At 43.1% G+C, this 26,783-nt stretch overlaps 1 protein-coding gene across 1 annotated transcript in view; it reads right to left on the bottom strand.

The window, feature by feature from the left end:
- Positions 1–26,344, bottom strand: part of LOC126282289 (mucin-5AC-like) — a 758,596-nt gene extending 732,252 nt beyond the window's left edge. Inside the window, exons 1-2 of the mRNA XM_049981941.1 lie at positions 26,002–26,344; positions 22,913–25,914 (exon numbers count right to left, since the gene is read on the bottom strand). Of these exons, the coding sequence (XP_049837898.1) occupies positions 22,913–25,914; positions 26,002–26,344 (3,345 nt within the window). The remainder of the gene's footprint in view (positions 1–22,912; positions 25,915–26,001) is intronic.
- Positions 26,345–26,783: the final 439 nt, after the last annotated feature.

The following is a 26,783-nucleotide window of genomic DNA, read 5'->3' as shown; positions in this document are numbered from 1 at the left end:
GAGCGAATTAATTTCGTAGTATTTCGTACACCTGTGGATCGCCAACAGTGTCTGTTGTTTTTATCATACATATAAGTACTTAGTTTAATTGACATCCTTTACATTTGTTTGATTTGTCGCTTACCCTAAATTTAACGGATTTCTTTTAGTATTTTTGCAAATGACATAAAATCTTTCATTATTTAGTGTTCATCGTGAGTTTTCGCACCATACAGGTATTTTGTAATTGCCTTTGGTTATCTGCAGAGAGTCTAAGAAGGCAGTTCAGATTGTCACTAAATCGTTTATATAGATTAAGAACAGCAGAGGGCCTTTAACACTTCATCGGAGATCGCCAGATATCACTTTTGTCTAATTCGACCACTTTCCGTCAATTACTACGAACAATTTTAACAGGAAATAACGAATCTAGCCTCACAAAAGAATAGAAACTTCACAGGCACTTAATTTGGTTGGAAGTCTCTTGTGCGAAACGGTATGAACAGTCTTCTAGCAGTCTAGAAATACAGACTCAATGTGACATTCCTTGTGGATAACACTGATTACATCGCGTGAGTAATGAGCTACATGGATTCCAGAAGAACGATATTTTCTGAATGCGTGCTGACTATGAGTCAATAAATCGTTTTCTTCAATGTAATTCATAATGTTAGAACACAATATATGTTCCAAACTCCTACAGCCAATCGACGCGGGACTGTAATTCATCGGATTTCCTTTCTTGAGTACTGGTGCGGCTGTGCCAATTTGTATTCGTTTGGTAAGAATCTTTCGTTGAGGGAGAGGTCGTATACGATTGCTAGGCTCTGAAAGAAACGCAATTTGGTAGAATATTTGGACTGGAGGACGTGCATTTATTAAGTGATTTAAGCTGCTTTTGTACGCCGAAGAAACATATTTCCAAGTAACTCATGTTGGCGGCTTTTCTTGATTCGAATTCTGGTATATTTGCTTCGTCTTCGTTGGTGAAGAAACTTCGGGAAAACATATTTAGGAACTCAGGTTTAGTGTTTTTTTTTCATCGACAGTGAAAGACTAATTTGCTTCTTGCAGCTAGTATACTTTACATACGACCAGAATCTCTTTGGATTTTCTGTCAGAGTTCGAAACAGAGTACCGTTGTGGAAACTATGAAAAGTATTTACACTGAAGTCCGCTCTAATTTCGAGCTCATATAAATCCAGGCCAATCTTGGAGATTTTGTGTTCTATTAAATTCGGCATGCTTTTATCGCTGTTCCTGCAACAATACTCCGTCTTGTTTTGTGTACCACGGGAGATCAGTCCCGTCTTTTATTAATTTATTTGTCACAAATATTTCAAAAAATGGTTCAAATGGCTGTGAGCACTATTGGACTTAACATATATGGTCATCAGTCCCCTAGAACTTAGAACTAATTAAACCTAACTAACCTAAGGACATCACACAACACCCAACCACCACGAGGCAGAGAAAATCCCTGACCCCGACAAATTTTTCATTTGCTGGTGGTACTATTTGGGCTATTCTTACATAGTTAGTTCGAAACGAATGAAGGCTCCCTCTTAGAAAGGCGTGAAGCGAATTCTTATTTGATGTTTTAAATAGATGTATTTTGCATTTATGTTTGGTAGGTTTGAATGTTGTCGTATTCAGTTTCGCTACAACCCTGTGGTCGCTAATCAATGTATCCGTCATGATACTCCCTATTTGCTCAGGATTATTTGTTGCTAAGAGGTCAAGAGTGTTTTGGCAACCATTTACACTTCCAATGGGCTCCTGAGCTATCTGCTCGAAATAACTTTCAAAGAATGAATTCATTACCATTTCTGTCGACGTATTGTATCCATCACCGGCTTAGAACGTGTATTTTCGGCAACATATCGAGGCTAGATGATTCTGAAGTTTTCTTTGAACCTTTCGGCAATTGTATAATCTGAATGTGAGAGTCGGTAAAAGGAACTAATTATTCATTTACACTCATGTTCAGAAATAATAGAAATCCTTGAACAACTAGAGGCAGGACGTTTATATTCACAGGACATGTACATTCGTATGTTCTGCAGAAATCTTTAGCGTTTGAACCATGTCGGCTCACGGGCTCGGTAAAATGAGCCAGCGATTCACGTTCTCGCTATAAACTGAAGGTAATGAATCAGTGTGACCTGAGCAGACGCGCGGGATGCCTGGCAGACGTACGAGCGAACCGCGCCGTCAAACCCGTGCGTTTGAAGGAGGGCATGTAATTGGCACGAGAGAATGTGATGCGTCAATCCAGGAAACTGCTGCTCGTGTGGAACGAAGTGTTTCGGCAGTGGAACATGCGTGCCGCATGGTTTACGGGCGGCCGTAGAACGATTCGAGATTTGTCATGACGCACCACACAGACCGCAACCCCGTAAAGATCGACACATCATCCGAATGGCACTGCATCCAGGTTCTGTTTGTTTGAAAATGATGGCCGCATTTTGTTTCGTGGTAGACAGGGGGTGCAGCATCACAGTGACTGCATTCGCATGAGACATACAACGCCAAATCAAGGCCTCATGATGTGAGGTTCTATTGGCTAAAACTGCAAACTACAGCTGGTACACGTCCAGGGCACTGTGACCAGTGTGACCTATGTGAATGACATCCTGCGACCCATACCCATACCTGAGTCGTGTACCGACTCGTGCTGCACCTTGAATTTCGATTGCATTGGTTTTCCTTTTCTTCCCCTGACATGTTTCTTTGATATGTTGTCTGCCATTAAGTGGCTGCTTGGTTGTCTTTTCCCTCTGCTATCGATATCTGCGTTTGCTTCCGGGAAACTGCTATGGAGGAAGTGAGGTCTTTGAGCGGTTGTAACCTCGTGTGGTGGCGCGGAAGTAGGGGGCTGTGCGCTAAGAGAGTCTGGTGGACATGGGAGGGCAGTGTGGCTCGCCAGCGCGGACGAGGCTGGTCGATTGTACCGAGTCGCCACGTGATGTATGTCAGTTGTGTCCAACTTATTACAAGCTTTCGCTGGCTATAAGTCGGGGCAGTGACCAGCCTGAGAGTGGCAATTGTGTTTACGGGCGTATTTAAATTGGCCAGTATTCTCCCTAGCCTGAGCATACCTGAGTGGGTGTTTTGTGGCAAGGGTCCGTCATATCTGTTATGTTCTAATGATATTCCAGGACACTTTTTTTAAAAAAACTTTTCAAATTCCTCCATTCCTTTATTGCCATTAATCGTGTGTTTGCTGAGACCTTTGATTATTTTTAATGGCGGTATTGGTAGCTTCACTACCTCACCGTACTTTATTAACAAAGTTCTGTATTTACTTTAGTAGCGTGTTTACTAATGTTCTTTAAATTTTTTAAACTGTTGCATTTCTAGAAATTACTTGATTGCCGTTCGCTGCGTGTTTTGAAAGGTTGATTATTGCCGTACTGCTAGATTCTGTGATTTTTTTTATTTAAACTGTTGTATTGCTATAAACGACTTGATTGCCGTTAGCGGCGTGTTTTGAAAGGTTGTTTATTGCCGTACTGTTACTTCCATTTTTTTAAAAAAGAATTTTTTTTAGTTGTTGTATTGCTATAAATTACTTGATTGCCGTTAGCGGCGTGTTTAAAAGGCTGTTTATGGCCGTACGGCTGGTTTCTGTAAGATATGAATAAAACATTTGTGTGTGAAAATCTCAACTCGACATAAACTACTAGAAATTTGACCCCGTTTCCCAACTTGTTGTGTGGCTTGTAGTAACCGTAACCACTGTGTGTGTCAATATCCTTTCTGCACAACATTCCGGACGCCATTTTTCGGCTAGACAGTGCACAACCAAAAGTTTCTCCACGTACACGTGCCTTCTTGGCGTCGCAGGATGTCAGATTTTCGCCTGGGCCCGTCAGTTCACACGATTTGTCGTGTCGTGTCATGACTTACAAGTTAGTGGCACTCTATATCGGTAATGCTGGAATTCAATATGGTGTAGGTTCACCCTTAGCTTTGGTGGCAGCTTGAACTCCCGCAGACGTACATTCCATCAGGTGCTGGAAGATTTTTTGGGGAAGGCAGGCAATTTTTTATGGAGTGGTGCACTCAGGAGAGGTATCGATGTCAGTGAGGACTAGCACGATGTCAACGTCCCAAAACATCCCAAAGGTGCTCTATAGGGCACAGGTCAGTACTCTGTGCTGCCCAGTCCATTACAGCGATGGTACTGTCGTGTAACCACTCCGCCACGGGCAGTGCATAATGAACATGTGCTCGATCGTGTTGGAAGATGAAATCGCCATCCCCAAATTGCTCTTCAACAGTTGGAAGCACGAAGATGCTTAATTTATCAATGTAGGCATGTGCTGTGATAGTGCCACGCAAAACAACAAGGAATTCAAGCCCCCTCCATGGAAAACACGGCCACACCATAACAACACCGCCTCCGAATTTTACTATTGGCTCTATGCACGCTGGCAGATAACGTTCACCGGGCATTCGCCCTACCCACACCCTGCTATTGAATCCCATCATTGTGTGCCGTGATTCGTCATTCCACACAACATTTTTCCACTATTATTCGTCCAATGTTTATACTCCTTGCACCAAGCGAGGCGTCATTTGGCATTTGCCAGCGTGATGTGTGACTTATGAGCAGCCGCTCGACCATGAAATCCAAGTTTTCTCACCTCCAGCCTAACTCTCATAGTACTTGCAGTGGGTCCCGATACAGTTTGGAATTTTTGTGCGATGTTCTGGGCAGATGTTTGCCTATTACACATTACGACCCTCTTCAACTGTCGGCGGTCTCTGTCAGTCAACAGACGAGGTCGGCCTGTACGATTTTGTGCTGTACGTGTCCCTTCACGTTTCCGCTTCACTATCACATCGGAAAAAGTGAACCTAGGGATGTTTAGGAGTGTGGAAATCTCGCGCACAGGCGTAAGACACAAGTGACATCAAATCACCTGACCACGTTCGAATTCCATGAGTTCCGTGGAGCGCCTCATTCTGCTCTCTTACGATGTCTAATGACTACTGAGGTCACTTATATGGAGTACCTGTCAGTAGGTGGCAGCACAATGCAGATAATATGAAAAACGTATGTTTTTGGTGCTGTCTGGATACGTTTGGTCACATAGTGTACGCTTCATGCCATCACGCATGGAACAAGTTATCAGGGACCCATGGCGGTCCCTGTACCTTCTAGATAACAGGATACATGCTTAAAAGAGATGACTGAAATGCTTATCATTTCTGGATAACGTACTACTGTAATGTCCTGTGAATATGAACATCCTGTGTCTAGTCGTTCAAGGTGTTCTTTTTTTTCTAAAAATGATTGTATTCTGGTTGCCAAGTATAACCTCTACCCATACTAAAACACAAGAACTACCTGATTCAATTTCGCCACAAGATATACTTCTAACATCTACAAACACACCACCACCAACTGTATTTAACCTATCCTTTATGAACACCTCAAAGACTTTTGTTGTAAAAATGTCGGCTAAGCTTTTCTCTACCTGAACATGTAACGATTTGAGATTCAATGATTTCTATTATCGCTTAAGGCTCTGGATCTTTCCCAACACAGCTACGACGATTTACTACTTACTGCCCCATTTAGAGAGACTGTTTAGGAGAGGTGAAAAGAATACAGTGTCACACACAAAATAAATGTTCATTGGAAGCTGTTAAAACCAAAACCGACAAACGGTGTAAGATATGTGATGATTTATTTGCTAATGGAAACTTTCAAATAGTTAGTGGTAACAGTCAGATAGTCAACATATTTAATAATCACCTGTTAGCAATAGTTCAGACTATAGGAGATAGGAGATAAATCAAATGAATACATGCAAGAATCAATGTGACATCGAAATCAGAATTACTAGATGTTCTACCAAGATAAATTATTAATGTAATTAACTCTTTCAAATGAAAAAACTACATGGGGTAAATAACTCAAATCTTGTTCTTCACACTTACGAGATATCCAAGAAATTAAATAGTTGCTTACGACGTACATACTTTAATAAGACTAATGAAGAGAACTGAACATATGAAAGTGTAAATAAAATTTTAAAGAAAGCTGTCAACTGCTTCTTTGTATATGGACACTCGCTGAACTTAAATGTAACTCAATACAAGGACTTCAGCAAAGGTCTGGCAACACCGTTGCAAATAACGGTCGAGAGAAAATCAATAAACGCGGCATAATGCACTAAATTCTTGGTGCTTATGTTGATGAGAACCTGTACTCAAATATTATAGAAATTCTTTCATATTTAATATCTGCAACTTATTACTAGGATAATAGTGGGCTTGAGAAACGGAGATGTTCATAAGTGATTTACTTTTCCTCTTTTTGATTACTAATGTCTCATTGTATCATATTCTGGGGAATCTCGTCGTTAAGGAACAAAGTGTGCCCAGAAGCATACAATGAGAATATTATTTAGTGTCCACTCTAGAATCTTCTGTGGAAAGATTCAAGCAATTACGCACACTGAAAGTATCCTCTCATTACTTATTGATTCCTTATTAAATTTCTTGTCGACAGTCAATCTCAGTTCAAAAACAATGACACTTATAAATATCATACTATAACGAGAAATGGCTGACGTACTCTCTCACTGAATTTTAGTTTGGCACAGAAAGAAGTGTGTTATTCAGCAACAAGAATCTTTGAATACTTATCCAGTGATATGAAGTTTTTAACAGATAATGAAATTAACTTAAAATACAATCTGAAATCATATCATACTTAACACTTTTAAAGTAATTTACGTTTTTAGCCTGAGATACATCGTCAGTTAATGTGAAAGTAGCCAACAGTATCCGATTACAAACTTAGTCACAAGCGCCTGTAGCACACCATTTCGTTTAAACACTATGTAATATGAAAAGAGGTGAAATTAGTAGTAAGGGAGGCGATCGGAAGACTTAAATTTCTTGAGATTATTCAGGTAAAGAGCAATACATCTGTTGAGGAAACCGTTCTTGAAGCTCTAATACGACCAGCCTGGCAGTAGACGTCGGAAAAATTAATGTTTCAGAGATGGGTTTGTAGCAGTTGGATACTAGGTCCATTAGGAAGTGTAACAAAGAAGTTTAGTTGTGATCGGAAGACGCTGCTGGATGCGTTTAAAGAATTGATACTGGAGGTAGACTGTTCCTCACGTCACACATTCCGTCGGATTATAACAGGAATACGATAACGGAGGATATAGTACCTACAAGAGAACACAATTTATTTTGACCTCCCTTCACACGCGAAAGGGGCTATAAGTGTGGAGTCCAAATGTTGGTGATGTCATTCTATATAATCTTTTCAACTTATCGATAATAATTCAGGTTGTAGGCTCTTACTCTCTAGAAGTTTCCTTTGCATGTGCCAAGAAAATATGTCTCTGAATTATAACTTTCGGTCGAAATGAAATGAACTAGTTTAAAACTCCAACTTCTTCCTGATAGCTGGCTAAAACCTGTGCTCCATAGATAACATTGAACATATGTGCTGTGGTATTATTTTATAAATTTTGATTTATTCAAGAATTAACTTACACGCTAGTAGTAACCATTAAAGATAATTGAACTCTAAAATTAAACACATTTTGCTGCCAAATGTACTTTATTATTTTCATTTTCGTTTCTTTCCGGAGCAAATCTACAGACATGTTATCACTTTAGATGTAATTTGATTGATTTCGTTATTTATCTGCAGATGTATAGCTGATGTATAAATAGTACCACATTTTAGTCAGAAATATGTTGGATCATAGTGGACTCATAAAATAAAGAACATTTATAACAATAATACAAAATAATAATAGTGGCAATAACAGTCCCTCCCCCCTCCCCCCAGCCCATTCCAACATCCAGGCAAAGATTAGTTTCCTTTTAATGTTGTACCTCAGAATATCGCTTTTGATCAAAATCTGAATGAAATGTTGATGATATATTTCGTCAGAATAATTATTCTCTATACCTAACATATACATAAACTGAGACTACAGTAAAATCCTTTTCTAAATGGAATAAGTTTTACATAAATGAGGATGTAACTTTATTCTTCTGTGACATAACGTTGAATTTCATGTGGAAAATATATAGGTATTGACTTACAACTTTATGTAACTATTGAGACAAGGGAAAAATTAATTTTCATTTTATTCTTCTGAAAGTGTTTTTCTGTAGCACAAAATGAATGTCTCATTCATTTTATTAAGAGAATGGTTGGGGTGACTTATTTAAAAACTCTGATTACCTACTGTCTTCTGAATAAGATGCTGCCCGCCGTTTTCATGCGATTATATAAAGTTTCGATGGAATACCACCATATCTTGTACCTATGTTTAGCTCCTATGCCGTGCAGTTACCGGCATGAAACTGCCGATATTCCACTACACTCGACATTACCCGCTAAAGACGACGAGGAGGACTCCTGTTGAAATACTACCAAGTCTTAGCAACACTATTGAAAGCAAAGCATATAATATAGATCCAATATGGCAGAGCTTTCAATAGGACATGTACTAATACTGCTTTTAGAACAAAATTACTTACAAATATTACTCCCTCCTGGTTTCCTTTGCTTTCCGAAGACACTGAGATATGTAAGAGTAGTATTTCTTGTGTGTCTGTAGACTGTTGACTCGTGGTGTATCGGTAACGTCTTTTCCTAATAGTCATGAAAATTGGACGGTAATACTTTTTCTGAGCGTTGGCCACTAATTCTGCTGTGGTGTACATATAAAATAAGTGGGGTATTATTATCGCGACGGGTAGCGAGTAGAGATGGGCAAACTCGTTCATCCTTGGGAACTAGTTCACTGCTGATCGTTCTTTTTTGGGAACCGTTCATTTTTACTCGTTCACTGTTCATTTGTGCTTGGTATATGGTTCTTATGAAAAACTGAAAACTAGTAGTGTAGGTGACTGAAGGATGGAGGGCACCGAGAGGGGGCACTTGCCTCCCCCCTGGAGTATAGAGTTTTTATTCATTACAGAATTCTTACACACTTTTAAAAGTAAATTCTGTGATTCCGCAGTACCTCTCGTTTAGCCAACCGTAGCCTTGTGCGGCTGATCGCAGGGAAATAATATAGGGTGGCGCACAGAAAACCGGCCCCGAGTACAGACTGCTCGCCAATTACGGACGATGTGTTGCCCGTCACGAGCAGAGACAACAAAGAGACAAATATGTAATAATTAGGCAGTGAAGAAATAACAAGCTAATGCAAACAATTGCGAAACAATCGATGACGATGTGTAGAGAGCTGGAGAAGAGAACATGAAAATCTCACGCGACGCTCATGTAGTCTCGTAAAACTGTTGGTGGCTGTTTCCCCACTTAATAGACCACAAGTGTTTCGTATGAAATTCTTCGTTTGAACTTTCACTACATTGCTATGCAACGTTGTAAACAATAATCCTTTACACCCTATATATACTTCACGTTTTCTCTGAGTTCGTAGGCGAAGTAGAGACTTTGTGGAAGCAAAAAATAAATTGTGCTTTTCTCACATTTGCGTAACACGATTAGTAAAAATTAGGTTTTTATGTTGCATTATTAAAGTTAATGCAATAATAATAATAATAATAATAATAATAATAATAATAATAATAATTAAGTTCGCAGTAATAAAGTTTTTGGTTTGAAAGCTCCTTCTGAACTAATGTTTTTGAAATAATAAGGAAATACGATTTTTGGCAATCTATGTCTTTTCAAATGGAGAGGCACCGCTTTTCCTACTGAGAGAAAATTACCCACAACCCACTTTTTTCCAAAGAAACCAAACTAGCAGGTAATGCAAATTGGAAACAACCAAAATTAAAAATAATTAGAGCCTTTCTAAATGTGATGTTTTGTATATGAAAGATACACGAAAATCGTTTTATATGTATTTTCTTACACTAAAAATTAAGCAAATTATTGAAAGTTAGCTGCTAAATTAAGTCGTTGAAACCAAAAAAAAATATATGAATAACAAAAAAAGCTTGTCTTGTTGTAAGTATGTCTTCTGCTGTTCATCGATATAATGAAGTGAGCTGATATGCCCTTTTGTTACCTGAAATGACGTACCTATTAGATACAATTTTTATTATAATTTACGTAACTATAAAATACTTTTTCATTACCGGTCTTGGACGCTGAATAGCCAGAACCAAGTGTAAGAACAGTCTAGAACACATGTAAAATAGGTGAGCGCAGTGAACGAAACGATCAACTGGATACTGAACTAACTAGGAGCAGTCGGCAGTGGAACTGAGACAGGTGGTCATGCGAAGAACGACGAGTGCGGCCGAGGGAGGCCGAGACCGAGGCGGTAACGCGACCGAGGCTGGAACGATAACTGCCGAAGTGACCACCGCGACCAAAGTGAACTAGTGAACTATGAACCGATCGTTCCTCGTTCCCGGGAACTGTAAGTAGACCGCCGCGACCGAAGTGAACTATGAACCGATCGTTCCTTGGAATTCGTTCCTCGGTCCTTTCGTTCATCGTGGTGAACCGTTGCTTTGCACCCGTTCGTTCGCGAGCTACCCATCTCTAGTAGCTAGTGAACAGTTGTTGAGAGTAGTCGCACGCAGCTGCGCGGCAGACGAGGTCGCTGCTTCCCGTCATCGCGCTGGCAGTGTCGGAGGAGACTGCAGTATTAAGAGAGTATTCTTGGTAATTTGCTTTTTGCTGCCAGTGTTTAGACTGTCAATTTTATAACCTATTCAATTAGGAGCTTTCATTGGTTTCTTTCATTTCTTACACCACCATGACTTTTTGACCAAAGCGCTACTGACGATTGAAATCCTATAAAAGAAATAAAATAAAATAAAATAAATATGCAGTAGTTGTATCAGTAGTTGTGACGATGCATTATATTCTGCATGGATCAAATATTTCTTTTGGATTGTTTTAGTATGTTACCGGATGCAGAATATTCACACAGTTGAAGCAACAAGGTGAGATAAGTTCTTTGCGTACAGGAGCGCTATTCGATTAACTGTTAGGAGATGTCAGAAGACATTTTTATAATAGCAGTCAGATACAAGAGAATTAGATTTTCTATGACTTGTTGGAAGAGTAATATTTTTTTGGTGAATCAGAATACTAGCACTGTCGGAGATGGAGCTTTACAACACATTTCCGAACGTCTTTCATCAGAACAGTAATAATAATAAATACTGAATTACACAATTTTCACCTGTCGACTCGTTTGCCAGGATTTAGTTTTTCTGGAAGATTTTGTAGTTAGAGGTGCTTTGTCTTCCTACCGCAGCTGCAAAATTTTATGCACTAGTAATTGCTTCATAGATTTTGTTGCTTGCTTGCAGCTTCGCATTAATTCAAATCTTTTTTCACCAATTTTCTAGTTCAGAATTTGTTTATTTATTTTGTTACAGTTAGGTTAACGGTTTTGTGTTAAGGTATATGTTTTGCATTTTTGTTTCATTTTTTATTGCTACAACGACAGTGAAAACTAGAGCACATGCAGTGTAGACAATCTTGACATCAGTTTGTTGCAGGATTCTCGAACATATTCTCACGACGAATATAATGAATTTCCTTGAGACAGAGAAGTTGCTGTCCATGCATCAGTACGGCTTTAGAAGGCATCGCTCTTGCAAAAGGGAACTCGCTCTTTTATCACATGATATCTTGCGAAACATGGATGGAGGGTATAAGGCGGATGCCATATTCCTTGACTTCCGGAAAGCGTTTGACTCGGTGCCCCACTGCAGACTCCTAACTAAGGTACGAGCATATGGGATTGGTTCCCAAACATGTGAGTGGCTCGAAGACTTCTTAAGTAATAGAACACAGTACGTTGTCCTCGATGGTGAGTGTTCATCGGAGATGAGGGTGTCATCTGGAGTGCCCCAGGGAAGTGTGGTAGGTCCGCTGTTGTTTTCCATCTACATAAATGATCTATTGCATAGGGTGGATAGCAAATGTGCGGCTGTTTGCTGATGAAGCTGTGGTGTACGGGAAGGTGTCGTCGGTGAGTGATTGTAAGAGGATACAAGATGACTTGGACAGGATTTGTGATTGGTGTAAAGAATGGCAGCTAACTCTAGATGTAGATAAATGTAAATTAATGCAGATGAATAGGAAAAAGAATCCTGTAATGTTTGAATACTCTATTAGTAGTGTAGCGCTAGACACAGTCACGTCCATTAAATATTTGGGAGTAACATTGCAAAGCGATATGAAGTGGGACAAGCATGTAATGGTAGTTGTGGGGAAGGTGGATAGTCGTCTTCGGTTCATTGGTAGAATTTTGGGAAGATGTGGTTCATCTGTGAAGGGGACCGCTTATAAAACACTAACACGACCTATTCTTGAGTATTACACGAGCGTTTGGGATCCCTATCAGGTCGGATTGAGGAAGGACATAGAAGCAATTCAGAGGCGGGCTGCTAGATTTGTGACTGGTGGGTTTGATCATCACGCAAGTGTTACGGAAATGCTTCAGGAACTCGGGTGGGAGTCTCTGGAGGAAAGGAGGCGTTGTTTTCGTGATTCGCCACTGAGGAAATTTAGAGAACCAGCATTTTTTAGGTTGACTGTACAATTTTACTGCCGACAACTTATATTTCGTGAAAAGACCACAAAGATAAGATAAGACAGATTAGGGCTCATACAGAGGGATATAGGAAGTCATTTTTCCCTCGTTCTGTTTGGGAGTGGAACAGGGAGAGAAGATGGTAGTTGTGGTACGAGGTACCCTCCACCACGCACCGTATGCTGGATTGCCGAGTATGTATGTTGATGTAGATGATAATAGCAGCTACAAGTTTCTGAACACGCTGCATTGACACAATGTCACGGATGCTGCTGCCTTAAAAAAAAAGAAAAAGAAGCAGTAAGACTTTTACGATTAAATTTCACAGTGGCCGAGCGGTTCTAGGCCCTTCAACCCGAACCATGCGGCTGCTGCGGTCGCGGGTTCGAATCCTGCCTCGGGCATGGATGTGTGTGATGTGCTTAGGTTAGTTAGGTTTAAGTAGTTCTTAGTTTAGGGGACTGATTCCCATAGTGCTTAGAGCCATTTGAACCATTTCGAACGATTAAATTTTTAGAGGTGAAGTCATGGGAAATACCTACAACTTCAGGAAATAAATTAATCAAGTGAATCAAGTTATATTGAATGACCTACTGATTAAAATATTTGATTTGTTAGTCGCCACAGTTAAAGGAAGGTGACGTAACGAGGGACATAATCGTTACTACGTAACAAGAAATTTTTGTCTGTGAGCCGTAGAAAAAAAAATCTAACAGATCTATTCGGAACACTAATCCCTAGTTTCGCTATAGAGCTCCGATTTTTCTCAGAAATTCTCGTAAGTAATAAGTACACTTTTAATGAAAATGTGTTCTAATAGGAAACAAATATCGAGAAAGAATTTACTCTGTGTCTGCCACTGACTAGCGTTGCGGAATATTTATGTTAGTTGCACTGCAAATTGATTTGTAGTCTCTCAGTAGTAGCTCAGGGAAACATAGATAACATTGTCATCGTTATAATGAACTGAATAGGACATGTCCTTTATGAATTTGCAGTAACAGCCAACCCATTTGGCAGTTTAGACTGTGCCTGACAATCGTTGGTGATATCTGCTCCGTGATAATTGCTTCTAATTAAATCACTTTGTTCCCGTTTTTTCTGCATTCTTCATTTTATGTTACATTGCAGACCTACCCAGCAATGTTTCTTCTGTGTAAAAGATAAACTGTTAACAACATGTTGCCATCTTACCACAAAACCGCCAGTTGGCTGGTTTGACAAATTAACGATGTGTTGAATCCTAACAAATTCCTGAGCTTTTACTGTGGTACTGTTATAAAACATTCTTTTCCTCTTTTTTACGCTCTTTAGTTTGAAAATTTCTCTAAAAAAACCGAAACTTCCTGGCAAATTACAACGGTGTTTCTTACCGGGGCTCGAACCCGCAAACTTTGACCTTAGTGGGTAAGGGCTCTACCGACTGAGATACGGAATCACGAGTGACGAACCATCCTCACAGCTTTACTTCCGTCAGTACCTCGTCTCCCACTTTCCAAACTTCACAGAAATCCTCATAGGAAACTTGCGGGACAATCACTCTCGGAAGGAAGAATACTGCATAAACATGGATTATCCACAGCCTGTGGGTTGTTCCCAGGATTAATTTCTCACTCTTCAGCTAAGTGTGCGCTGATATGAAACTTCGTGGTAGATGTCATATCAGCACTCTCTCCGCTGCAGGGTGAAAAGCTCATTCTGAGTATAAAGCAACAGTTTGCCAATTAACACAATAATTTTGAATTTTCTGTACAGCTGCTAATCAATATTTTGGCATAATAACCCAGCACTAATAATACTATTGTGAGTAGCACAAACCTATCTTTATAATGACTATGGTGTTTATACATTCTACTGCCATAAGCAAATTTACTACCTACATCTACATCTACATCCATACTACGCAAGCCACCTGGCGGTGTATGGCGGTGGGTACTTTGAGTACCTCTATCGGTTCTCCCTTCTGTTCCAATCTCGTATTGTTCGTGGAAAGGAAGATTGTCGGTATGCCTCTGTGTGGGCTTTAATCTCTCTGATTTTATCCCATGGTCTCTTCGCGAGATATACGTAGGAGGGAGCTTGACTCCTCTGTAAAGGTATGTTCTCGAAACTTCAACAAAAACCCGTATTGAGCTACTGCGCGTCTCTCCTGCAAAGTCTTCCACTGGGGATTATCTATCATCCCCGTAACGCTTTCGCGATTACTAAATGATCCTGTAACGAAGCGCGCTGCTCTCCGTTGTATCTTCTCTATCTCTTCTATCAACCCTATCTGGTACGGATCCCACACTGCTGAACAATATTCAAGAAGTGAGCTAACAAGTGTACTGTAACCTACTTCCTTTGTTTTCGGATTGCATTTCCTTAGGAATCTTCCAGTTAATCTCGGTCTGGCATCTGTTTTACCGACGATCAACTTTATATGATCATTCCATTTTAAATCACTCCTAATGCCTACTCCCAGATAATTTATGGAATTAACTGCTTCCAGTTGCTGTCCTCCTATATTGTAGCAAAATGATATGGGATCTTTCTTTCTATGCATTCGCAGCACATTACACTTGTCTACATTGAGATTCAGTTGCCATTCCCTGCACCATGCGTGAATTCGTTGCAGATCCTACTGCATTTAAGTACAATTTGCCATTGCTACAACCTCTCGACAACTACAGCATCATTCGCAAAAAGCCTCAGTGAACTTCCGATGTTAGCCTCAAGGTCATTTATGTATATTGTGAATAGCAACGGTCCTACGACACTCCCCTGCAGCACACTTGAAATCACTCTTACTTCGGAAGACTTCTCTCCATTGAAAATGGCATGCTGCGTTCTGTTCTCTAGGAACTCTTCAATCAAATCACAAAATTGGTCTAATAGTCCATATCTCTTACTTTGTTCATTAAACGACTGTGGGGAACTGTATCGAACGCCTTGCGGAAGTCAAGAAACACATCATCTACCTGGGAACCCGTGTCCATGGCCCTCTGAGTCTCGTGGACGAATAGCGTGAGCTGGGTTTCAGACGATCGTCTTTTTCTAAACCCATGCTGATTCCTACAGAGTAAATTTCTAGTCTCCAGAAAAGTCATTATACTCGAACTATATTTTCCTTCATTCCAATATATAGCGATGACTGTTCATTTGAAACGACATAATGAGTACAAGCGGTCAAAAAAGTCCGAATATCGCAAGAAAGTTGATTATTGGACATCAGCGAGCCATAATGAAAGAAGTTTGTGCGGAGCAGAGATGATTTGCAGAAAAATGGGCGCACAAGCTAATGGAACAAGTGCTCATGGAAAAGCATCAGCCTCTTTTCCTGTATTCGCGTTTATTCTTGATAATGTAGCTCTCATCTAGACGACAGCAATGACAGCCGGCCTTTTAATATGTAACATAACATACTCATGTAAATAACTAAACGGCCATATATAGCTACAATTTTTTAATGGTTTTATGATAATCTTCATTTTGGAAGGACTGAGTTCAGTCCATTTATATCTACTTTTTATAATATTCGGAGAACTATGCTAGAACCCTCAGAAAATAATGAAGGGAGAGATTACTATTTTTTTTAAAGTGTGCTGCTAGTCGGATAGTTAAGTATCGGTAGCACGCGTGTGTGAGTGACATCTTGTGTTTTACCGAATGGTAGTGGTTTCTGAAGCTAAAACAAGTGAAAAGTAAACTAATACTTCGTTTTCCTCTCTTACGCATCCTTATCGTTAAGAATTTCAATTAAATTGTGAGAGAATCAATAGAAAGTGAAGCAGTCTATTTTCACTGAATGTATTTAGCCTTTTGTCCTATGTCCTACACAAACTTGATCATTGAATGGTAGATGTTAGGAAAGATGGTGGTGGTGGTGATGGTGGTTAGTGTTTAACGGCCCGTCGACAACGAGGTCATTAGAGACGGAGCGCAAGTCGGGTTAGGGAAGGATTGGGAAGGAAATCGGCCGTGCCCTTTCAAAGGAACCATCCCGGCATTTGTCTGAAACGACTTAGGGAAATCACGAAAAACCTAAATCAGGATGGCCGGGGATGGTATTAAACCGTCGTCCTACCGAATGCGAGTCCAGTGTACTAACCACTGCGCCACCTCCCTCAGTGTTAGGAAAGAATAGATTTTCAGTTAGTAGTGAGGACTCCTACTCGGCAGTGCATCAGATAACTCCACGCTGACGAGTGTCAGCGCAGTGTGTGATAACACCGAGAAAACAATATTCTGTGTTGTAATTGGAGACACAAACATGGTCTTGTTCTTATGCAATATCGGTAAATAATGACAATAACAATTTAAATGGAAAAGAGTTTTTTAGTAACTGAAATATACTAGTTCTCTATTACTATTGGAGACAAGTGTTTCACGAGCAGTTCTGTTAAGTGAAAAACCAATTATAATTAAGCTATCAAGAAAATCATCTTCTTGAGCAAACTGTTCTTTTATTAGAAAATATGCACTGTTTTTCACTATTAGCAAATTTCGCCCCGTTGGAATTTATCAAGCCACATCACACCAAGAGTTGTTTTGCGTGCAGCATGTTACGATCCACATAACAGCGTGGGAAAAAACCAGTATGTGACGTCGTCCCTAATAACAGCTCAGGACATCCATTGTAGGTACAGGGAAAACTATCACACATGTGAAGTCCATATATCGAAACTGTGTAAACAAATTTGTTCATATCAAATGTCTCCAAGCACTATGGGGCTTAACATCTGAGGTCATCAGTCCCCTAGAACTTAGAACTACTTAAACCTAACTGACCTAAGGACATCACACACATCCATTCCTTAGGCAGGATTTGAACCTGCGACCGTAGCAGCAGCGCGGTTCCGGACTAAAGCGCCTAGATCCACTCGGTCACAGCGGCCGGTCAAATTTGTTAAAAGACATCTTGCTGTACACTGTGAGCTGCAGGTGAAATATTTATTTGGCAGATCGGAGCCCATCGTCAGTGGAATATGATACAGAGGACAAGCAAACAAATGTATTCAAACTGATGTCCCCAACGTAATAATCTTTTTGTACTTTACGGTAGACACATAAGGTTACTGACAAATTGTACACTTTCGCATCATATCACGTGTACGTCAATTATGAAATCTTTATTACATCAGAATTGATGTGAATCTAGAAAACATAGAAACCCGTGAATATTTAAAAGTGTAACCATGTGTGTGAGATCACGATAGAATCCATGATCTATACCACGTATGCGGTACACAGGTCGTCGTGCAAACTTGTTGCAGCTGTCAGGCGCTAAAGGTTCACATGCCCTGGTCTCACTTGACGGAACTGTCATGGATTGGACACATGGAACTGGTGGCCAGGGCAAAGAGTCTTACTTTATACGTCTCTTGTGATATCTCAGAGCCTACGTAGTGACATCTGTGACATGGATTATAAAGCTAGAACATATCAAGTATATGAGCGTGGAATTTACAAAGACATAAAACTGCTTTTAATTGTCATGAGCAACACAGTGGGAAGATGGGCATACTGTAATTATGTATGCGTCTGTCGTATAAGTAGGTTGTCAGCTTGAACCTCGCTCTAAGGTGAACCAACGTACGTTTTTTAAATCTAGTCAATTTCACACGCTGGAAAACGGAAAATAATGCTAGCCTGTATCGATAAGCATTGCTAATGTTATGTATGCACATCACATTTCTTAATTATTTTCACTAAAGACTGTGTCAGGGTGTTTCATCATGTGAATGTGCATCTCTGTTTCTTCTAGGGTATTCAGTAACCTAAGACTTTCCACTTAGTGAAGAAGGTGATGTTTTCAGTGATTTCATTAACATAATGCTTACAATCCTTTAAGTAAGCGCTAAATGCTGACGGACTGAATTAATCAACATCAATATGTTCTCTGCAGCTCCCTTTGATGTTTCTTCCGGTTTGTGAACTATAGAAGATACCATAGTAACTACACGTTGTTTTAGCCGCACGAGAGGAAATGTGTTCCTGCCTCTCATCTGCGTTCTCTGTAATGCACGAGTCTACTATGTTCTCCGTCTTGAAACCAATTTCCGTCATGAGTTTTCCGAAACAACTGACTTATCTTTTAGGGCACGTGGTCCCAGTACGGTAAAACTTTAAAGCTATTATTTTTCTTTACTTCCTTCTAATGTAACTTGATCAATGTTCCTAGTTTGTTGCTTCTGTCTCTTCACGTATAACCTCATAACTAGTGATTGGCCAAAGCGATTGTGAGCTGCTATCTTTTTCAGTATTAATACTCGTCTACTGAGGCTCCCCCACTTTCGCAGGTAGATCAATACGTTCGGTCCACTCGCTAGAGATAAATGACTCGCCACATGTTGTAAGGGCGTCTGTCAGGAAATATTTAAAATGGAGTTACGCACAATGGCGTGTTGCTGAAGGTAGTCGTGTTTTTTAATGCAAGAAGGCACTCAGTCAGATACTGTGGTATGGTAGGAACGTTTCTTAAGAAATTGTGTTATATGCTATAAGGACTTAAGTCAGTGACTGAAGTTCTTCTACAATGTCAGGGGAGCCCTTCAGTCAAAACCATTAGATGATATCCGGCAATGCAATGGAAGCTGTACATTAAAAAAAAAAAAGTCATTATGTAGGCTAGGATATAAGATATGTAGGTGGCAGACTTAACATTTCAGTGATGTGTACTATGCACCCTTGGTGCAGATGTGTTAAACTTAATGCACACCTTTTAAAAATACTGTGTTGTAGTCATGTAGTTTATGTTTTAAAATCTGGAAAATAATTTATTGTTTTTAATCATTTCTTGCAACAGATTCTGTAAATTTTTTGAATTTTTCGATAAAACGTAACCCAGAGACATAAGCCTTAATAGTGAACGTAACTTTTCGCAAGAAATGCATATTCATATTGTCTCATTCAGGACCCTTCTTACACATATACATATTTTTAAGAAGTAAATTGAACGAAAATACATCGAAAATTGACAAAAATTTGTGTTTTTTAATTTTTTTATGGTGATCAGAAAGTATCGTTTGTCTCTGTGTACACAGAAATTGCGAAAATTTCTTTGGTATTGCCAAAACTGAGCTAAAGGATACTTTCAGGTTGAAGACCCTACTTATATGTCTGTACCTACATAGAAAAGATTTTGTTAATAAAAGTTAATAAGAAAAAAAGACATTAGATTTTTTTATTTTTTGTGGTGGGTACAAAGTATTTCCCAACGCCGTTGGTAGTAAGTGTTATGGAAAATGCTTTGGTGTTAGTGGGGTTAAGGAGAAATATCCCCAGATAAATGTCACCTTGTGCAACAGTGTTCAAGGAAAATTTCGATTTGTATTTCGGTCGTATTCAAATCGGTTGCTGCTGCATTAAAAGAGAATTTAGAAAGAATGTAAAGTTTTTTGGGATACACGATCTAGCAAAGCTGTATCCTGGACATAAATCCCTGTAATTCGAAGATTTTGCACGTAGTAAAAACTAATAGCAATTACATGAGGTTCGTCCATCGTTTTAGCTTCTTTTGTTAGCTCAATATAAAATTCTTGTCTTGTGAACCATTAGCTCTCCGGTGGCAACATTGTTAAGGCAAGGCCTTCTGACTTTCGCTTTCAGCTCACCACATCATTTTAATTTCCACTGTCTATACTTTTACAAGTAAATTCATAAAACTTTGTCAGCGGGACCAGGACGGATTCAGGATTCACAATCGTAACAGCGGGAGTTCAAAAACATAATAAAATAATTTCTTTTGCTTGTGAAATTTCATCATTTTTCACTTACTACTGGCTGCGTTTGTTGCTATAGGTACACTTTTCTTCATAAGTAAGAGAGACTTTTTGTTAAATTTTACACAGCATACGAATCATACTTACAGGTGTCTGAAACTCTAGAATCTATTTAATTTATGAAAAAATGAGCTGTTACGTTTTAAACTTTATGTTTAGAAAAAAATCAAAATTTGTAGTTAATTATCTCAATTTTTACCCCAGTTTTTAACAGATTTGGAAAATTCTCGAGTTTCATACACCTGTAAGTATGGTTCGTATGATGTGCAAAATTCATCAAAGAATCTCTCTTACTTGTGAAGAAAAATGTACCTATATCAACAGATGCAGCCAACAGTAAGTGAAAAAATGATCAACTTTTATAGCTATGTTTTTGCACTTCTACTGCTATGAGTGTGAATCCTGAATCCTTCCTGGTCATGCTGACAAAGTCTTATGAATTTACTTGTGAAAGTATAGACAGAAACTGAAATGTCCTGTGGTGCCTCTCCTGCTCCAAGTAGGCCCGTTTGACGTCCTACCCGCCTTAAAAGAAAAAGCAGTGTCTATTGTGCGAAATTTAGAAACGTGCTGAAAGGACCTCAGTTATCAATGTTTAAGCTTCTTTTATGTGCACAATTTTTGTTCCCCACAATGTGAAACTAGCCCTGATATTCACACTAACATTATGCATTACTGATATTTTTTTAAGAGAAGAGGAAGAATGTTGTAAGCGTGATTGCGTTTTATTAGGTTAGATAGAGCAGCAATCAGTCGTAGAATGAAGTTGCTTTAATATGACATATATAGTCACAACGTAGATAAGATTTTGACTTGTATCAGGTCATTATCAATGCAGTTCGGAATTGTAGCAGTTGTTTGTGCTCAAGTGAATGCTTACACAGTTCAGTAATGGTTGAACTGTATAAGCATTCACTTGAGCACGAACAACTGCTACAATTCCTCACTGCATTGATAATGACCTGACTCAGGTCGAAATCTGATCTGCGCTGTGACTATAAATGTCATATTGTTGTTGTTGTGGTCTTCAGTCCTGAGGCTGGTTTGATGCAGCTCTCCATGATACTCTATCCTGCCCAAGCTTCATCTCCCATTACCTACTGCAGCCTACATCCTTCTGAATATGTTTAGTGTATTCATATCTTGGACTTCCTTTGCGATTTTTACACTCCACGCTGCCCTCCAATACTAAATTGGTGATCCCTCGATACCTCAGAACATGTCCTACCAACCAATTCCTACTTCTAGTCCAGTTGTGCTACAAACTCCTCTTCTCCCCAGTCCTATTCAGTACCTCCTCATTAGTTCTGTGATCTACCCATCTAACCTTAAGGATTCTTCTGTAGCACCACATTTAGAAGCTTCTATTGTCTTCTTGTCCAAACTATTCATTGTCCATTTTTCACTTCCGAGGGGCATGAAAAGGAAGCAGTGGTTGGGAAGGGAGTGAGGCAGGGTGTAGCTTCTCCCCGATGTTATTCAATGAGTATATTGAGCAAGCATTGAAGAAAACAAAAGAAAAATTCGGAGTAGGTATTAAAATCTATTGAGAGGAAATAAAACTTTCAGGTTGCCGATGACATTGTAATTCTGTCAGAGACAGCAAAGGACTTGGAAGAGCAGTTGAACGGAATGGATAGTGTCTTGAAAGGAGCATAGAAGATGAACATAAACAAAAGCAAAACGAGGATAATGGAATGTAGTCGAATTAAGTTGGGTGATGCTGAGGGAATTAGATTAGGAAATGAGACACTTAAAGTAGTAAAGGAGTTTTGCTATTTGTAGATGGTCGAAGTAGAGAGGATATAAAATGTAGACTGGAAATGGGAAGGAAAGCGTTTTTGAAGAAGAGAAATTTGTTAACATCGAATATAGATTTATGTATGAGGAAATAGTTTCTGAAAGTATTTGTATGGAGCGTAACCATGTATGGAAGTGAAACATGGACGATAAATAGTTTAGACAAGAAGAGAATAGAAGATTTCGAAATGTGGTGCTACAGAAGAATGCTGAAGATTAGATGGGTAGATCACATAACTAATGAGAAGGTGTTGAATAGGATCGGGGAGAAGAGAAGTTTGTGGCACAACTTGACTAGAAGAAGGGATCGGTTGGATGGACATGTTCTGAGGCATCAAGAGATCACCAATTTAGTACTGAAGGGCACTGTAGAGGGTAAAAATAGTAAAGAGGGACACCAAGAGATGAATTCACCAAGCAGATTCTGAAGGATGTAGGTTGCAGTAGGTACTGGGAGATGAAGAAGCTTGCACAGAATAGAGTAGCATGGAGAAACCAGTCTCAGGACTGAAGACCACAACAACAACAACAACACATGGCTACACTCCATACAAATACTTTCAGAAACGACTTCCTGACACTTAAATCTATACTAGATGTTAACAAATGTCTCTTCTTCAGAAACGCTTTCCTTGCCATTGCCACTAAAGCAACTTAATTATACGACTGATTGCTGTTCTGTATAACAGAATATAACCATGGAGGGCAACCTGCAGCGTTTTATTAGTTTATATCGAAACTAGGTTGGAATGGGTAGGGCTGTTTTACCGAGTGGTAGCTCAGTTTGGGGCACAGAGTGTGTCTAGGCTGAGGCGAGCCGCGGCGTGCGCTACTCACGTCCCACAGGTCGAGGAAGCCCCGCGCCTTGGACGCCTGGCCGCCGGCGCGCTCCTCGTCCTCGTCTTCCTCGTCGTCGCGGTCGTACTTGTGTATCTCGTGCAGCCGCTGCTGCTGCTCGTCCTTTCCGGCCTGCGACGCGTCGCCCGCCAGGATCGTCTTGGTCGCGGTCGCACTCGACGTCGTCACGGAAACGGCCGTCGCGGTCGGGACAGGTTTGGTCGCCGGGGCGACCGCCTTGTGCAGCGGCAGCGGCGGCGTCATCGGCGACCCTGCGGCGGTCCCGGAAGGAGGGGTGGCCGCCACGGGAGACCGCACCGACGACGGCGTGGGTGCGCTGTTGGCCGGCGATGCGACCCCGGAGGGCGCCGGCGAGTGGCAGGGTGGCGGCAGCGCCGGTGGCGGCGGCGTCGGCGTCGGCGTCGCCGGGGACAGCGACCTCGACGCGCAGGGCGTCGACCGCGGGACTGACGCCGCCGCCGCCCACGACGGCGGAGCGCCGGCCGCCACCGGCGAGGCGGCTCCGGTGCCGCCCCAGCCCGGCGGGGAGGCGGCCTTCCCCGCGAGCACCGCCGTCGCCGTGGCCGCGTGCGGCAGGCTCGTCGGCAAACTCGCCACCAGCGGCACCGGCTGCGGCGGCTTCTGCCCCGTCGCACCGGGCGCCGACACGAACGCCGGCGGCGCTGCCGGGGGGGCGGTGACGGCCCCCGTCGCGGCCGTCACCGCGGAGAACGCTTTCGTCACGGAGGGGACGGTCCTGGTGAAGGCCGGCGTCGTCCCGGAGGCGGAGGGCGCCGTCGCCGTGATGGGGGATACTCTGCCCACGGCCGACGCTGCCGTCGCCGTCACGGGTGTGAATATCTTCATACCGGAAGGCGACAGCCTTGACACCGGCGTCCCCGCAGAAGTGACGGCCTTAGGCAGGACCGGCACTGCTCTCAAATCCGCTGCTGCCGCCGTCGTCGCAGGTTGCTTCTTCGCCGAAGTGGCAGCAGTAGCCGCCGGTGTCGCAGCCGCCGAATAGGTCGGCATTTTAGAGACGGCCGCAGCTGTGGTAGCGGCTGTGGGTTTTGCAGCCGGAGCCACACTGGCAGGCGCTGCGCTGCTGCTCGTTACAGGCGCCCCGACACTCGTGCCCGCTGGGGTCTGCTGTGCCGCCGAAGTCCCCGGAGCTGTTGTTGTAGCAGCTGTCGTCACTGCAGCTGACGTCTTCGGCACAGCGGGTGGCTGTACCTTAGCTCCCTGCTGCTCTGCTAGTTTTCGATCGGTCGCTTCTTGCGGGGCCGGGAGAACACTTGCGTTTTTAGTCGCGGAGGGCGTGGTGCTCGCAGAAGTGGCTGTCACCTTGGTAGTCTCTGCCTTCTGAGCTGGCGTTGTAACTGGCACTGTCGCTATCGACACGGCAGCTGTCGTCTTTGACGCTGACGGTGCCGTCTTGAGCTCTTGGTGCGCAACGGTCTTCGGGACCGAACTGGGTTCCGCCGTCTTCACAGTCGGGGTCGCTTGTGGTATCGAGACTGTAGCTGGGGTAATTTTACCCGCAGATGACACTGCCGCCGCCGGAGGTGGCTTCGAAACCGACGGAGCCGTCGAGACGACAGATGTCGCGGATCTGGGAAGCTTCGACTCTGCCGTCTTCAGAGCGCCGGTGGTGGTAGGTTCAGGGACAACGGTAGCTGTCGCAGTGACTGTCTTCGGCACTGAGGGGGCACTAGTAGAGGCGCTCGCTGTCGGCTTCACCGGTGCGGCGACAGGAATCGAAGTAACTGCAGGTGTTTTTGCCACTGTGGATGCAGCCGTAGTCTTCGCGGCAGTAGATACAGCAGTTGTTGCAGGCGTCGCCGAAGCTGTAGTTGCGACAGCGGAGGTCTTGCCGACATCAGGTGTAGAACCCTTCTGATCTCTCGGCGCTGGAGAAACAGTCTCAGACTTCGGAACAGACTGAACAGCGGTCATGGGAATTGCGCTAACCTTCTCCTTAGCCGTCGACGTCTTGGCCTCCGCAGCGGCAGCACTTGTTACACTAGTCGCTGTTGCGGACGTCACTTTTGCGTCAGCCTTCGGAAGAGCTGTCGACGTAGACTTTACCTGCGTTGCAGATGTAGGAACCGAAGTAACTGGAGACGTTTTCGACACCGACGGGGCTGTTGTGGCGCTCGGTGTTGTGGTTGGTTTCGAACCGGTGATTGCAGTAGTTTTCGGCTGTTTCGCGGGATCAGTTTTCGGGGTCACAGGAGACGTCTTAGATGGCGGCTGTGCAGTTGTGACAGGCACAGAAGCAGGTGGGAGCTTCGCAACAGAGATCTGCGCAGATTTTCCAGTTACAGGTGGAGCTTTCGCGTCACTGCTCGTCGAAGTAATCGGAGACTGGACAGTAGTGGTACTCGGAAGTGTTGCAGATTTCGGGGATGTCGTCTTCGCGTGTGTAGCCGCCTTCGACACTGAGGGAGCACTGGTCGTAGGGGATACGGTCTTAGGTGCCGCAGACTTGGAAGCCACTGTGGTAGGTTTCGGGACGCCGCTCGTCGAAGACACTGCAGGTGTCGAAGACACCGGAATAGCACTCGTCACAGCACTCGACGGCTTCGGGTCTTTAGCCGCGGCAGTTGTGGTAGTTTTAGCCTGCGCCGACGTAGCTGGAGGCGTCTTGGAAGCCGTTGTGGCACTAGTGACACTCGGGGCGACAGACTTCGCAGCCGCCGCCGTCGGCTTAACTGCAGCAGACGGTGCACTCGTCTTCGACACTGGCGCTTTCGAGGGCGCCGAAGCAGACGCGGTCGCCGGTTTCGACTTGGGCGGCGTCTTACCTGTGGAAGAGCTGGGCGCAGTTTTCGGCGGAGAGCCACCACCGGCAGCAGCAGCAGGAGCAGCGGACTTGGACGCCGGTGCCCTGGTGGTAGCAGCGGCGGTCTTGGGCGCAGCCGCTGCCGGCGGCGAAGTCTTGGCCGGTGCCACGCTACTGGAGCCGCTGACGGGCTTCGAAGCCGCCTTGGCGGCCGCTTCTGCAGGCTTCGCGGTGGCAGGTCTGGCTGCGGCGGCGGTGGTGGTGGCCGGCGCAGCGCCGCTGCCCTCAGAGGTCCCGCTCTTACCGCCCTTAGAAGACGACATCGCGCCGAGTTGTGGGACACCTCCGCCGGCCGGTGACGGTGACCGCGTGCAGCGACTAGAGGCCCAGCGGGAGGCGAGTGGCGAGCGGCGGCGGCGGCGGGGGCGGCGGGGGCGGCGGACTGGCGGCCAGTGTGGCTCGCAGCAGCGCCGGAGCGGGACTGGGCGGTCGGCCGCCGGGAGGCGGCGGCGGCGGCGGCGGCGGCGATCAATAGGCGCCGGAGCAGACGCGCGCCCCGCGCTCACTGACCTATCTACGGGCGCGCGGGCCTTGCCCAAAAGGCGGCGCAGTACGCCGCTCCGGCACATCTGGGCCACGCCGAACATTCCGCCGCCAGCACTCCACCCTGCTCACTAATTCACGGCTTCTCGTTGCTTCTTCTTCTGTACTGTGTAGCATTTCTGTAAGAGGCACGTTACTCTGCACAGTTACGTCGCTGCTTTTGACCGGGACTAGCAGGTTCAGGTTCCCGTCCCACCATTCACTATGTACACTATTTTTTCAGACCACACCAATTGAATGCAGTGATGGTTATCGGTAGAATGGACGGTGTCTGTACCTAATAAGTACCAAAGTGCCACGCACAAATTCGATATGTTTCCGGTACTCTTATCTCGGGTTCTACTAGAGATAAAAAGGTAGGGTCTGTTGTAGTTGGCTGAAGAGCCAACACCGTGCTACTAGAGGAGGCCGAAATGCACGCTTTTTAGCTCACGCAGGCCGGCGTGAGGAGGAAAGAACTATACTGACACGTTTTAATTTACA

The sequence above is a fragment of the Schistocerca gregaria genome, chromosome 7, assembly GCF_023897955.1.
Source record: "Schistocerca gregaria isolate iqSchGreg1 chromosome 7, iqSchGreg1.2, whole genome shotgun sequence".
NCBI lineage: Eukaryota > Metazoa > Arthropoda > Insecta > Orthoptera > Acrididae > Schistocerca > Schistocerca gregaria.
The sequence above is the reverse complement of the archived record's forward strand: the minus strand, read 5'-3'. Positions and strand labels throughout refer to the sequence as shown.